The sequence below is a fragment of the Athalia rosae genome, chromosome 2 (assembly GCF_917208135.1).
Source record: "Athalia rosae chromosome 2, iyAthRosa1.1, whole genome shotgun sequence".
Classification (NCBI taxonomy): Eukaryota; Metazoa; Arthropoda; class Insecta; order Hymenoptera; family Athaliidae; genus Athalia; species Athalia rosae.
The window spans coordinates 30,148,193-30,162,270 of record NC_064027.1 but is presented as its reverse complement, the minus strand read 5'-3'; the positions used below and the strand labels follow the sequence as shown (position 1 = coordinate 30,162,270).

Sequence of the window (14,078 nt, the reverse complement as noted above, 5' to 3'; positions counted from 1 at the left end):
ACCGTTGACTCGTATACACCAATGACGAAGTTAGTTCGTTCGTTCGTTTTTTTTATTTATTTTTCTCGCATTTGTCGTCACTTTTAATCGATTGATTTTTCGTTATTTATTTAAAAGCCATATGAGTTTATCAACTTCAGGTTGTACGAGTCTTTAAATGCCGTTTTTTCAATATTTCAGTGTCCGTATAATATGGCGTTTGCGAAAAAAATTATTTGTATTGCATTTTTAGTTTTCATTTTATTCGCATTTTTTACAAGTACAAAATTTGTTTAACCATTTATTTAATAACCAATTGTAAACTACGGCATATATCGTGACGTCATCCCATCATGCTAAAATAAAAATATACATAAATTAAAAAGCATGTAATGTTAACAGAAAGAGCACGAGAATTATAATTTGACAATTGCATTAAACATGCGCTGCAATGATTTTCATTTTCGACCTTACTTGACGAGAAAATCGTAGGGCCATGCGTATAGAATTTTCGAGAACGATAAGAATATAGAAATTTGATGTACAATTCTGCATCAAAAAAGAGATAAGAATGATTTTTTTTTTCTTCAGGATGAATTAATTTGCATAAATATTCGTATGACCGTTTCCTATATAGGTGAATTCATCCGTCGCAAAAACTTGTTTTCGTCTGCACGCGAGATAGTGTTTTGAGTTGAGAATAGTTTTGAAATTTTTTTGTTTTATCTTCGAACCCGCATTTTCAGACGGCGTGTAATTTTAATTCAAATTCAGGTTCAATTCGAATCAAATATCAGCATTTTACATTGAATTCGTTTGCTTACGGCGAGGCGGAATCCGTTTTTGCGTTTGTTTTTTTTTTCAGTTTTATTTTTTCTCTCTTCGGAAGAAAATGATTCGACGAGTTCTTTTTTTGTGAAAGAAACGAATTTGCATGGACATTAAATACCTTCAAAAAAAAGCAACTAACGTGAATCACGATCGTGACCCAGATATTCGATATTTTTAAGGACGAGGAATCGGATCGGACGTAAATTTGTGCAATAAAAGATGCGTTTATTATATATTTATCTCCTTGAATTGCGACTGAGGTTTCTATACACGTATGCGAGCAGGGATTGTTGATAATTATCGTTCTTATGAAAAATTAATCCCTGTAAGTTTATAAGCTAGTAATAAAGATAAATGAAGAATGATTATATTACACCGCGTCTTTATTCTCTCTTAATGAATAATGAGTCAAATAAAGATCCGGTTTCATTTTTCTGTAACCTGACGGTATAACTGAAAAAAATTGATCTTCAAGGAAAATCATTGGGGGAAGAAAACGTAAAAATCCGGTGCACAACTCATTCTTAATTTTCTTGAACTCTCGAATAGATGAAAGCTACTTCATTTTCATAGTTTTCAGAATGGAAGAGCTTGACTAGACTCGGTTCATAGGCATTCAGATCTTGTTGCCTTGTTGACGTTGACGACATACGATGACGTTCAATATGCTTGAAAGGAGTTCAGGTTTGAACAAAAATTGAATGAACAAACTGCATAGTTAATAACGCTTGCAAATTAGACGCAGTAGATATTATAGATACATACGCAAATTTTGTTGTCGATGGTTCGTGACGTTAGTCGGATGTACTGTGCATAATACAGTAGTTTTCTATTTTTGAAAGGATTTTTTTCACTACTCGATAGAATTTCAAATTCTACTTTTGCTACAGTACTTTTTCCCCAACTAAGAAACATATCGATTCGGAATTTTTATTTTATCTCTAGATTCTTATCCGAGTCAGCTCCGTTGGAAGTGAACAGATATAGTAGTATGCTCAATTCTCAAAGTTTTATTTTCGATAGAATTTTTCAAAACTGTGTAATCATCATCTTCCGTAGTACGAGTTGCATGGAATCACAGGAGTTCGTCGGGCGAAGCAATTGCGTCTTTTTCCGAAGTGACGAATTCCAGAAATCTTTGATTTTGAATCCCTCGTTCTTGTCTTGCAGAACTGCTCGGGAACGTGGGATGTAAAATCGCGACAAAACTCTGCGTCGGTTTGATCGCCTGAATCGTTTTCGGAAGCGGGATAATTAGTCGAGACAACGGGGTGTCCAGGTTCCAGTTTTTGAGTCGAAGTTGATCTACGATGTCGAGATATTACTCCGAGACTTGGAGCGCACGTTTGCGATGTCTTCGATCGGGATGATCGGCAGAATTTTCTCAGGCATTTGAATCTGAAAAATGTTACGATACTTCAGGATTCCAGAAAAATCACCATACATGTTAATGTTGATAATGTTAATGAATTGAGATTAATTATCGGTCATTCGCTACGAACACTCCTTTCTTGCTACCGCAACAATTACCTGTCCGTTCGAGGTCCTGTTTGACTTTGAGACGAGCTACACGTCGAAGACGTGTTCGTCATGGTTTCGGTATCGGATTCTTTGACGATCTTAACGGTGGATGGGGCGATTCGACACTCCTGGATTTTTCTGGATTTCGGTTTCAATATCGATTTCAATCTGCGAAAGTTCGATTTATAAAGTCGTTCAATATTCTTGGCAACCGATGATCCTAGCGCGTGAAAAATTTAACGATCACTCGCCGATTTCGTCGTGATCTTGGAGGCGGCACGGGACAGGGTGAATTACAGTTTCGGCCACTGCACACCGAAAATTGTTCAGAATTCGACCTCGGAGGGGTAAGAACTCCGACGCTTTGAGATTCCGCATCTCGTTTCGCAGCTGCTGATTTTACGTAGTGACTTTTCTTGTTCCTCGTCCTCGAAAAATTGTAAAATACAAGACTCGAAAATATCGCTTCGTTGTCTCTGAGATATCAGAATCCTCACCTTTTTTTCGTAAAAGCTTCGGAAGATTGTTGCGTGTTCGTCTCCGAGCTTGAAACGGAGGACAGGGAATAATTATGTAGTGGCCATTGTCCGGGACACATTAAAAAAGGGTAGTTGTAGTCCTCGGTTGGATTCTGCAAGTAAATTGGTAGCCATGGATGCGGGCCGTAATATTGCGGATACATGTGCGGGGGGACCATTCCAGCCGCACAGTTTTTCATCAAGGTAGAGGAAAACGGACTGTGGGCCGTTGAAAATAATTCAGGATTAACGAAAATAGTAGATTTTCTGTTTTTATCCCATTAAAAACTCACCAAATTTCAGATTCTTCACAGTGGGATCGAACGCTAACGATTTTAGGACACCTGCGAAGGTCAAACGATTCCTCGTGTAAACACAGTTCTCCTCACGTATCGCGACAGAGGGATGTGAAAAGGGATTCCGTTATCGGGAGGTTGAAGTAAGGCGTTTTTTGAACTCACGTTAAAGCAGCGACTGCACACCAAAGACATGTCACACATGCGCAGCTACAGAGAGCAAGAATTTCGAACATCGCTCGTATCGGGCCCGAAAATATGGCCAGTCGAACGACGTCGTTGGTAAAAATTGTTCACAAAATTTTTATCACGTAAATAATTTGATTCCATTTTTGCTTCGCCGACAAGGAACTGCACAACTAATAGTCTCAACTATTTTATCGCGACTAGGTTCATTTCATACTCTTCATCGCCTTTTGACTCTGCTCGAAATTCTGGAAATCTCCGAGCCAAATCGATTCTTTGTCAAAATTATTTGACAAAAGCCAATTCAGTTCAGCTTGGTACGTGGTGGAGCCGATCAATAAATAACCGCGATGAAAAATTCCAGTTTGAAATTTCGCCAGAGAATTTTACTATACTGAAAAATGGTTGATCTTAACGTGAAAAAGCGATGGTAGACGGGCTCGCGCTTTGCAGTTGTGCATGTGTGACCTGTTTATGGTGTTCTCTGCTCGCTTTATGGTATTTCAACCGACGATTTGTCTCTCGTGACAACAAACGCAATCAATAAGTTATTTCGTAATTATCATGTGTATTTTAATTGGCAGCTTTCCGAAACTCCTGAAAAAAATACAAGAATCGGATTCTAGCGTTTGCTGCGCTGTGAAGCCAAAGAATCCGACGTCGGTGGTCGAGAATTGCAAGACTTCCATCGACGAAACAATGAACAATAAGTCACCCACGAGATGCAACGTGTACAGAAATCGTTCGTACGAGCCAAAATGTACCGTGAAGATCATTCGAAAAACTAAACGGCTCTCTCCTCGCCGAGATGTACATGAAAACGACACCGAGACCAGAAATGACTCGATTTGGCAGGACAATTCGGACAATATTTGCACGGCAAAAGATCGCAACGCCACGTACACCGTAGCCTATTCGAATCCGAAACATTCCGCAGTGCAAACAGATCTCTACCGTCGACGGAGACGATCTGGGTTTCCGGAAAGGGTGGACAGCAGCGATAACGAGATGGATCGAAAGAGACGCTACAAAGTAAACGCTAAATTGACGCGACATCAGTTCAGCTCTTCCGACGAATGCATCCGCTCTAGAGGGGGTGGGCAAAGTATGAAAAAAACAACAAAGAGATTCCCGCAGCTGTTTTCGACTAGGTACGGGTCATCCATTGTCAACAACCGCGACGAGATACGTCGAATTTACTAGTTTTATTACTTATCGTGACATTGAAATGCCTCGCATCGTACAAGTGTAATTGAGTTTTCGATCAGCGATCGATTAGGTGATTGTGAACATTCGAAGATTACGATTCCAACAGTACCGATCCTTCCGGTGGCCTTGATCTGCGTCGTAGTTTATGGATTGTGGCTGTGATCAGGCATGCGATCAGAATTATTGCCGGCGTAATCATTAGATAATATACACGTTTGTCCTGACGAACGTCATTACTGACGTCTTTACTTCGCCAGGAGAGAATTTTCGATACTCCGGAGTATCCGTCGTTAATAATAACTTTTACGTTGTAAATTTCTTCAAGTAGTTGGCTACAGTTCGAAGCGTCACCGTGCTCATCCCTTTTGTCGATCTTCAGAACGTCGGGTCTACGGACTCCAGGCTGCAAGGGATTGAAGTCGAAACAGGCGGTTACCAGAAACGCCCGAATATTGAATTTCGAATTTAACTTACCCGATAATCGGCAGCGATCCATTTCTCCGCAGAATCAACGAATGCCCGTGGGTCATCATTAACGCACGTGGACAATCGTTCCACCGCAACTCGCATAGTTGTGCTTTTAGTTTCGTTCAATAATTTAGGAACTTTAACTTCGATCCATGTCTCGTTTGACGTCACTTCTAGTTTTTCGTTGTTTCTAAAAGCAATGTATGCCGGTACCGTGAAGATTTTTTCGGCGGCCGCGCTCTCCCCTTCCCATCGGTCTACCGAAAAAATGAGAATGCGGTATTTCGATGCGGTTGGAAGATGTAATTCTTCGTTGTAGATGGTTCTTTCCGGTTCGACGGGAATGTGATTCGTGATCGGAAACTTTGTCCTGGGGTGCTTCAGAAGATCCGTCTCCAGGAGCTGCAGGTAACTTCGAAAACCTGTAATTTTTTTACCACTCAGGGATGGAAGTTTCCACTGAATATCGACGATCCCGTGACCTTGCCGATTCACGATCAACTCTTCTGGTTTGCAAGGCGCTGAAAACATGAAAACTCGATATTTCATACCCATCATACGAAAATTCAGTCGTGCATCGACTTTGATGAAATTACGTTACGATTACGTTGCAACTCACGTGTCTTATACAACGAACGAAGGGAAAACGTAACATTCGCCGGTTCGCCTGGTGTCCTTACCCCTCTGTTTGTTGCATAAACCTGCACCTTGAATCAAGCCGACCAAATTTTCTGTTATTACAACTTTTGAAAGCCTTGGTTTACATTTTTCTGAAACGTGATGATCATGTCGGTACCAGTAAAAGAGTTTCAGCTTCCGGAATTGAAGGAAGTTCCAAGTGTTCAGCGCACACGTAATCGTCCCACCACCGGCACTTGAACTTCGTGTCCGAAACAAGACCCAATTGTATTTCCGACACGTTTTTCGTAGAGCCGATCAACACGTGGTAAGTTTCAGTTTCGCCGCAGGGGGGAAAGGGTGGTCGCCATCGCAAGGATACCGAATTGGTATCAGAATCATATCCGTATATTGTCAAATTTGAAACAGCAGGTGGCACTAAAACAGACGAATATGCCGATGAAGATCTCAACGGGATTAGTGTCGCGCAATCGATCTAAAAAATACTTCATTCTTGGCTCAAAATTCCTTCAAATCTACGATAATCCGAACGACGACTGTACAGATATTAATTATATCGTTATATTCTTTGTTACCTGAATTGAGAGTTCGAAGCCTTTTTCCCAGGTGCGTGACTCCATCGACAGTGATCATCACGTGGTACTCAGTGCCGGGTATCAGATTTTCAATAACGTATGGGAAATCATTAGTAGATTTTTTATACATCTCAACTGTTCCAATCATGACTGTTATATCATATGTCATGTTAAGGCTGTACCCACAGGACTGAAAGAACGATCGAAAGTGTGATAAGACTGCTCAGTTCTTACACTGATTGAAGATGACAATTAATCAATGATTACCGAATTCAAAGTTAAGCATCTTTCGCGTGGTGTAATTTCAAATCGTAGTTGTCCTCCTGAAACAGGAAGTGAAATCACTCACTCCACACCACAGAAAACAAATGGCATTGGAATTCTAGTAAAATTCCCAGGTAAACTCGATTCTTCTATAGCGATCTCCGAACTTTACTTGCCTTTACATGCAGTGAGAAAACTATTCGTCAAACGGTTGTCCTTTCTGTTCAATGTTGTATTGAATTCCGTATCTGCTTCGGTCGTTCTCCAATATAAGTGTCTGTCGATTAGTTAGTATTCGGGTGAGCAAACATTCAAAGATTGAGCTTTTATCGAGAAGCCGATAATGACAGGGTGCTAAATTATAAGGTATTTCCACAAGCAATTTCTGCACCCTTTTTCACTATCGGTATCTCGAAGAAAAATTGTGACGACCTACTTTATTTCGTATTTACTATCAGGGAGTAGATTCGTGAGAATAGTTTCGTAAGTAACCGAACTATCTGACTTCGTGACGTTGGCGGTCCTCCGATTGCCTTCGTAATCCTGCAAAGACCAATCAACACAATTATGCCTGGCAGAATTGTCGATGGAAAACTTGGGTAAGCAACTTTTTCACATTTTTCAAAGTTCAGACCAAGATGGCTATTGACATCTAGTAGAGTTCACCGGACACCTTGAAATCAATCCAAACTGCGGTCAACTCGATTCCTTTGATATCGAAGTCCAGGAGTACCTTTGCGGTAGTTTCCGTGATGTCCAAAAAGTAGATTCTATCGATAGCTGAGTGAAAGAAATCGAGTTGAGTTTTCGGAACTTGGGGAACGAGTATACCCAAAATGTGTACTTTCTTGGTCTACTTATTTTCGGATTAGCTACGCTTTACATGTCGTACATACTCGATTTACAAAGCGGTGGCAACTTCTCCGAATCGTAGCAGCCGTTTTTACAGTATCCCGTTATCTTGTCGTATCTGCCTATGCAGTCATCCGGGTTGCGCTTTTCCATGCAGTTGTAACCGTAGTATCCACCGATACATTCTGAAAGAACGAGCGTGTATTGCGCGCATATTCCGATCAATTATACCATGGTCAATTATCCGATTCACCTTCGCTGCATTCGCTGCCGTTGAATCCACGATCGCAAGTGCGACCGGTTGGGTCGTAAATTTCCCATCCTTTTCCCAGATTTGGACAGGAAGAACCACAGATATCCTTCTGATCGTAGAGGTAGTTTACTAAACCTAACGGAGAAGGAACGTTCGTTATCCTTGGAAAGGTGGCATTCGATCGAAACGACATTGGAAACTTACGGTCTGTATCACGAGAAGTTTCGAAAGAGGATAGATTTACTATCAAATTCTCATTGTAGGATAATTTTTGACATCCGAATGAAAGCGAAGATTGCGTGTCCTCTGCGTGAATTTTTGTTGACAACTCCTTCATAGAACCTGGGGGGGGGGGGGAGAAGAAATTGAAGCCAAATTTCAAAGCTTCACTGCTTGGCGCATAAGAACTCACCGACTGATTTGCATTGACGTAGGGTGTCAATCGCCCATCCACCCTCATTTACGTCGCCGTTCAGGATCGTAGTAATTTCGAATCGTAGATTATCCGATCGGGATTTATTCAAAGTTACATTTAGTTTTGCCGTTTGCCAAGTTATCAACCCGTCCATCGTCGGATTCTCGCTACCACCGATGGTCCCGATCTCGATCCGCTTGCCTCGTTCGTCCAACAAGCTAAGATTGAGTTGGCAATCGGGGCAAAGGCCAACGGAAATATCCACGCAGACGTTATCATCATTTTGAACGAATGGCCGTGACAATAACACCGCTTCTTCATTTTTCGCAAGGAGATATTCGTCTGGAAGAGACCGTTGAGATAAAAAATTCAACTGGAATAATTTGAACTTTAACAGAAACTATGGCGAAATACTCACAGAAATGAAATCGAACGCGCGACCCGGATCCGCTTCTCACCGATAAATGAGATACGTGGTACGTTTTATTGAAATTCTCTTCTAGGAAGGGTCTATTGTTAGTTTCGTTGTAAATTCTTATGAATTTATCATTATCACTCCACTTTATCGTGAAGGTACGCCATTCGAACGGGTTGCAAGAATCCGGAGATGTAATCAACTGGCGTACATATTTTAAAGTCAATTGACATTGCATCAAGGCTGTAATTCTACTTTACTTGCTTCCTGATTTCCTATCCATCATACCTCAACAGACGAAGTTTCCGCGCAAGCTCCTAAGCCTTGGGATTCATCACTTGTGCGAACCCCCGTAGGACATGTACGAATAGCAAATTTGTTTCGCTCGAAACTCCCAATGACGATCAACAAGCATGGACCTCTGGTTGGATTTTTAGTTGCGCAAAGAAGGACGTCTACGTCTTCCGACGATCGCACAGAGAGAACTATGGCACTTTTCGAACCCTGAACGTTCCGAACGTAAGTATATCGTTGCTTAAAATCCATAGCGGCATCGAAAGTAAATTCACTGAAATCTGGGAGAGGAAGTTCTCAAGATATGACGCCATAAGTTCATTGTGTACTTCTGACAATGCAATCTACATTGTACTTTTTTTTATCAAATTCTGATTGTTGCCACTTGCCTTCCCAACGATAATCGAAAACGGGACCCATGGGTCGCATCGTGGAATCGACGACATCCCAGCCATCTGAATTTTCCCATGCGAGGGTACACTGTCCGCTCAGGTTCCGGAGTGCACAATCGGACGGATCGATCTGCATCGATTTTTTCGGCAGAAAATCTGAAAAGTATGTGTCAACATTCAAGATTTCGTTATCTCGGATCGTCGAACAATAATTTCCTCATTTCCAGTTTTAGCGATCATCGTTAATAATATCTGTGGAAGATCAAGTCGAAAATCAGGAATGGGCCGAGGTCTGACTGTCCACCGTATTACCGGTCTACTCTAATACCAATCGCCTGAAAATTGTACGAGCCCCAAAATTCTCACTTCCAGTGGTGATATTCCGATCGTAATTCCAAATCAAAGCAGCGTTGTCGTCCTCAGTCATGCAGGTCAGCTTTATTTCGCTCCCATTATCAGTTGAAGGATGGCGAAGTAAAACGAGATATCCGAAATTAGGCAACGCCATTGACACCAGATAAAATCCGAAGAAGACAATGTACGTGAATGAAGTAGCCATTGGGTGGATGAAATTATGCTTCACCGACAAAGTTGAAAATATTTTTATGGTACCAGCTCCTCTTCGCAGAGTTTCGTTTTTTTTTTTTTAAGTTGCAAGTAAGTTAAAATGTAAGGTCGATCCGAATTATTGAGTTTTTCACCGAACCAACGAACATCTTTGTTAAATGGTAAAACTTTACTGAAATAATTCTGCCGGTGAGTGGGAAACTCCACCAATATACGCAGCAACGAATGAAATGACGTGACAGACAATCATACCAAAGACGATGGTGTTGGTGAGGCTATCGGCACTGCAACTTCTGCAGTTATTACAGTTTCAACATAATAGTATAAAGCGTCGACCGAGCGAAGATAAATAGATAATTATTAAGGATTCGCTATAGGTAGTCGAATGAATGTATTTTCAATTTTTTATTTCTCGATTCCTTTGCTGCTTTCATTTCTGTGGGGACAGGGTAATACTTCTGCTCCATAAGACAACGAATCCTGAAAAAAACAGGCAAGAGGACCTGTATATCCACTTCGGAAATAAAATAAATTATTTAGCTTGATGACAATCGAAAAACATGTTTTAAATAACAGAGATTGCTTCTGAAACAAAAATGTAGTAAAAATACACCATTTTGAAATTATTATTCTTCTACGGAGCTGTGGTCCTCTTCGTGACTGTCGTGATGATGTCCGTGATCTTCATGACTGTCGTGATGATGCCCGTAATCTTCGTGACTGTCGTGATGATGCCCGTGATCTTCGTGACTGTCGTGATGATGTCCGTGATCTTCGTGACTGTCGTGATGATGCCCGTGATCTTCGTGACTGTCGTGATGATGCCCGTGATCTTCGTGACTGTCGTGATGTCCATGATGATGCTCATGATGACATGGGTGATCATCATGGTGAAGCCCGTGATGACTGTGTCTTTCACGATTTTCATGTGCTTCATGATCTTCGTGACTTCCATGATGATCATCGCGATGTACGTGATTTTTATGTTTTCCGTAACCCTCATCATCATGATGATCCGACCCCTCTTCAACTACAGTGATTCCATTGATTTGATGGCTGGCCTGATCTCCATGATCGCCTCCATCGACGGTCAAACCACCGGCAGTTTCATGATCCGCAGCATCATCGTTGTGTTCAGAAACTTGGCCTAGAATATTCAATATTTTGTATTACGAAGGGTAGGCGATTCCACCTTTATTTAGGTTGCAAAGATTTTATACAAATTACTATTTACTATTTACTACTTTTTACTACTATTTACAAATTAGAATCTTAATATGGAATTAAATCATTGAAAATGGCTAACAGATATCAGTATTACGCTTTGAAAGTCACACGCGAGAAATCTAAAGATAACAACAAAAATATGGCGACAGTTCAACCTCTTGACCTTTCTAGACCCATTATCTGAAGTGAAGTTTTGCATCGCAATATCATATTAGTTGGATATTTATTACGGGTAGATGTATGGTGTATGTATATTATTTTTTTGTACTCACCTCCTTCTTCACCCACATCTCTGATGTTCCTGTGATGTGCGCCATTTTCAAGAACACGACCTGAAAAACGAAAAATCATTTACTGATACGATTACGCGTGATAATTCCATGCTTCAGATATGGAACAGGTAGACGCAATAAATAAATTGATTTTTTAAAGCTGACCGATTTCTTTTTTTGTATAAGGCGTCGCTTGAATTTTTTTTTTTTTTGGGTCAGATTAAGGCATAGCGAGTACAGAAACAAAATTTCTTTGAATTATTATTACAGAAAAATCCGAGCTGATACGAAGGGATCAGGCGTTGAGACAGTAATTATAAAAGTAATTTATTTACAAATACCTTGAACTTGGTTGCCGAAAACGGTTACAGCTAATAAGCCAACGAATATCTGTTGCCAGCTCATCGTAAACTATGATGCTCCTTCTTCGCGTATCCGTAATTTATAAAAGAATGTTCCTACATTGAGGGTGTTGGGTAGATTCCCGCGCCTGATACATCGTTATCACATTTAAAAATGAACAGATCTTTGAATTATGCTGGAAAAATTTTTTTTTTACGTCTGGAAATTACGTAGATCGTATACGTAATATGTCGGTCAAAAGTCAGACAACCCAGCCGACTCTGACCCACGAAAATTCAGCAGGGCATAAAACAGATAATGAACTAACAACGTAACGAGTCTTCTTTTTCTCATTTTTACTTTCAATCTGCGCAACTGGTTTGATAGTTGAAGCAAGATACTCTGGATGAAGAGCGATTTGGAATTTTTAATGATTTTTTTAGGAACATTGATCGATTGACTAAAAATTTCGGAAATCAGTCATCATGTTCGATGGTAAGAATTCGAATGTGGAATTCAAATGTCTCACTCCTATCTGTTTAAAGCCTTGTTCTAAATTGATGTGGTCCAATAATTGACGACTGATTGATGGCTGTCGAATTGGAAACCCCTACATGCAGTCTTAATGTATCGTGCAGAATATTCACATTAAGCTCGGAATTCGATCGTTTGTACAAAATATTTATTTTTAAAAGGTTACCGACCGAAGACACAAGAAACCGAGTTATTTTGGAGTACAAAATGTTCGAACTTTTTGAAGGCGTATAAATCTGTTTCAGTCAAACCATTACCGATTCATCTATCGTTATATTTTTATTGCCTGCACAACATGTGATGAATCGTTTCTTTTTACAACATTTGCAGGTCTTTACGGCCAGCCGTTGATCATAGGCGATGGTAGTATTTTTTGCAGGTAGTGGTTTGCATCTACAGCAAATTCCCTTGGTCCATCGATCTGGTGAGTCTGATTTCGGTGACTTAGAAAATGAAGATTCTCGCGAACGCTTCGGCCGATGCCGAATACGATCTGCAGGCTTTGATGACTGCGGAGGTTCGGGATCATATTTTTCAGATGATTTTTCCGATTTTCCGCGTCTTTTGCATCGCCATTTCTTCTCTGTTTTTGCTACCCTTGTACAAGAACACGATTTGAAGTAGGCGCAGTATGTTTTCGAGTCTTTTAAGATGTCACCTAGCTTTTCCGGTGATTTTTTTTTGCCTTTCTTGCAGGAAAATATCGACCTCCGAGGTTCAGATTCCTTATTTTCAGAGATTTCCAATGATGAACAATGTTCACTCGGATTTCTTCTCGATTTTCCAAGATCAAAACAAATCGCCCAACGTTTCGGTTGCGTTGTTTCGCGGGACTTATTTCTATTTGCGAATATTTCCTTATTGTTAGCGCGCGTTGCAGTTTTACTATTTTCTTTGTCTATTTTGGAATCAGCAACTTTAATTGACTCTTGAGAACGGTGTCTGGAACTTCTTGCAGTTTTCCTTCGACTCGGTCGTTGATCTGCAGGGCAAACTCGAGAAATCGGGCAGCAGTCCGCCAAACCATTCGTTTCATATCTGGAACCGTTACATTCCGGCATATTTGAAATCCATTGTATGTCCTTTTGAACATAATTGCCGGTAAGTCTGTTTCGAAAACGTACAACAGCAGGTACCATACACTGTAATGAACATGCAAATGCCAATTAGAGGATCAGCAATATAGAGCTAGCCTGACGACGAAAATTTGACAAATGTTAGCTTCATTTTCGATGAACGCCCACAGACAGGTCAACCGCATGAATCGAAAGTTATCGGTCATTCGTAAAGCTAGCCTAATTCATACGCAATAAATTCTGGTAGTCAAATTTCTGTTCTATAGTATGTATACCAGATTCAATTATCTTACCAATCCTCCGGTAATGAGGCAACATACCCAGGAAAGACAAGCACTACACACGCACAGACTGAGAAACTCAATCATGCCTGATTACCACTTGATAATTTACATATTTGATAGTTCCGAATCGTGCAGATAATAAAACACTTCAAGGTTTGAAAGAAAAGCAAAAGATAGTTTCCGCGGCGCTCTTCACAGCAATAAAATGATTTTGATCTATGAAATCTGTAATAACGATTCTAGATCCCAAGTAATGAGCTGCGTCCCCTACAAAACGGATTTCTCAAAGTATCCGTCCAATTATGTGATGTGATCATTGATCATGATGATATTCCAATGATTAATTTTAATTCAGCGATTACTATACTGTCTGCTCGTAAAATCTTCTCTTGCCTGAATATAATTGATAGTTGGAACCTGAAATTGAAAGTTGATGGTTGAAGAATGATTCACTGTCAACAAATAATGATCTCCGAGAGAAGATTTTCGTACAATATTCATATTCGACTGTAGATTTTCAACACCAACCAAGTTTTCATTGATATCTAAAGCTTTGAATTCAAAGATCTCTCGTAGTAACATCAGGACCTTTTCAATCTCATTACCATACAAGTTCAAATAGGAACAGATTCTTAAGGGAATCTGATGATCTCGTAAGTCTACTGATTG

At 40.3% G+C, this 14,078-nt stretch overlaps 5 protein-coding genes and 1 long non-coding RNA gene across 8 annotated transcripts; 2 read left to right on the top strand and 4 right to left on the bottom strand.

Annotated features, from left to right (window-relative positions):
• Nucleotides 1–178: 178 nt before the first annotated feature.
• LOC105688279 lies at nt 179–3,433 on the bottom strand. Of its 2 annotated transcripts, XR_007276953.1 has the most exons (3): nt 3,311–3,433; nt 2,341–3,193; nt 179–2,208 (listed from the first exon to the last, which is right to left on the bottom strand). XR_007276953.1 is itself a non-coding variant. In XM_048650121.1 (2 exons), the coding sequence occupies exons 1-2, from the start codon at nt 2,400–2,402 to the stop codon at nt 1,857–1,859; spliced, it is 414 nt and encodes a 137-aa protein (XP_048506078.1). In that variant the 5' UTR covers nt 2,403–2,916; the 3' UTR covers nt 179–1,856. The 2 variants fall into 2 exon arrangements, 1 of the variants encoding a protein (XP_048506078.1); XM_048650121.1 differs by lacking the exon at nt 3,311–3,433 and having other exon boundaries at nt 2,341–2,916.
• A 303-nt stretch (nt 3,434–3,736) lies between these two features.
• LOC105688544 lies at nt 3,737–4,669 on the top strand. The gene is made up of 2 exons (XM_012404957.2): nt 3,737–3,829; nt 3,916–4,669. The coding sequence occupies exons 1-2, from the start codon at nt 3,759–3,761 to the stop codon at nt 4,532–4,534; spliced, it is 690 nt and encodes a 229-aa protein (XP_012260380.2). The 5' UTR covers nt 3,737–3,758; the 3' UTR covers nt 4,535–4,669.
• Nucleotides 4,518–9,912, bottom strand: LOC105688543. Its single transcript, XM_012404956.3, has 17 exons — nt 9,474–9,912; nt 9,105–9,263; nt 8,710–8,996; nt 8,425–8,623; nt 8,004–8,348; nt 7,796–7,933; nt 7,592–7,726; nt 7,383–7,523; nt 7,160–7,266; nt 6,923–7,029; nt 6,663–6,763; nt 6,490–6,545; nt 6,223–6,412; nt 5,805–6,064; nt 5,628–5,715; nt 5,015–5,529; nt 4,518–4,943 (listed from the first exon to the last, which is right to left on the bottom strand). The coding sequence occupies exons 1-17, from the start codon at nt 9,664–9,666 to the stop codon at nt 4,632–4,634; spliced, it is 3,333 nt and encodes a 1,110-aa protein (XP_012260379.2). The 5' UTR covers nt 9,667–9,912; the 3' UTR covers nt 4,518–4,631.
• Nucleotides 8,876–9,816, top strand: LOC125499914. The gene is made up of 2 exons (XR_007276954.1): nt 8,876–9,270; nt 9,335–9,816. It is a non-coding gene; the product is annotated as an uncharacterized LOC125499914 (long non-coding RNA).
• A 152-nt stretch (nt 9,913–10,064) lies between the features above and the next one.
• On the bottom strand, nt 10,065–11,713 carry LOC125499913 (histidine-rich glycoprotein-like). Of its 2 annotated transcripts, XM_048650120.1 has the most exons (4): nt 11,515–11,713; nt 11,174–11,233; nt 10,288–10,821; nt 10,065–10,154 (listed from the first exon to the last, which is right to left on the bottom strand). In XM_048650120.1, exons 1-3 carry the CDS (start codon nt 11,576–11,578, stop codon nt 10,301–10,303), a joined length of 645 nt encoding a protein of 214 aa, XP_048506077.1. In that variant the 5' UTR covers nt 11,579–11,713; the 3' UTR covers nt 10,065–10,154; nt 10,288–10,300. The 2 variants fall into 2 exon arrangements, with proteins under 2 accessions (XP_048506077.1, XP_048506076.1); XM_048650119.1 differs by having other exon boundaries at nt 10,065–10,821; nt 11,515–11,705.
• A 145-nt stretch (nt 11,714–11,858) lies between these two features.
• LOC105688278 lies at nt 11,859–13,554 on the bottom strand. Its single transcript, XM_012404436.3, has 2 exons — nt 13,419–13,554; nt 11,859–13,191 (listed from the first exon to the last, which is right to left on the bottom strand). The coding sequence occupies exons 1-2, from the start codon at nt 13,491–13,493 to the stop codon at nt 12,295–12,297; spliced, it is 972 nt and encodes a 323-aa protein (XP_012259859.2). The 5' UTR covers nt 13,494–13,554; the 3' UTR covers nt 11,859–12,294.
• Between the last annotated feature and the right edge of the window lie 524 nt (nt 13,555–14,078).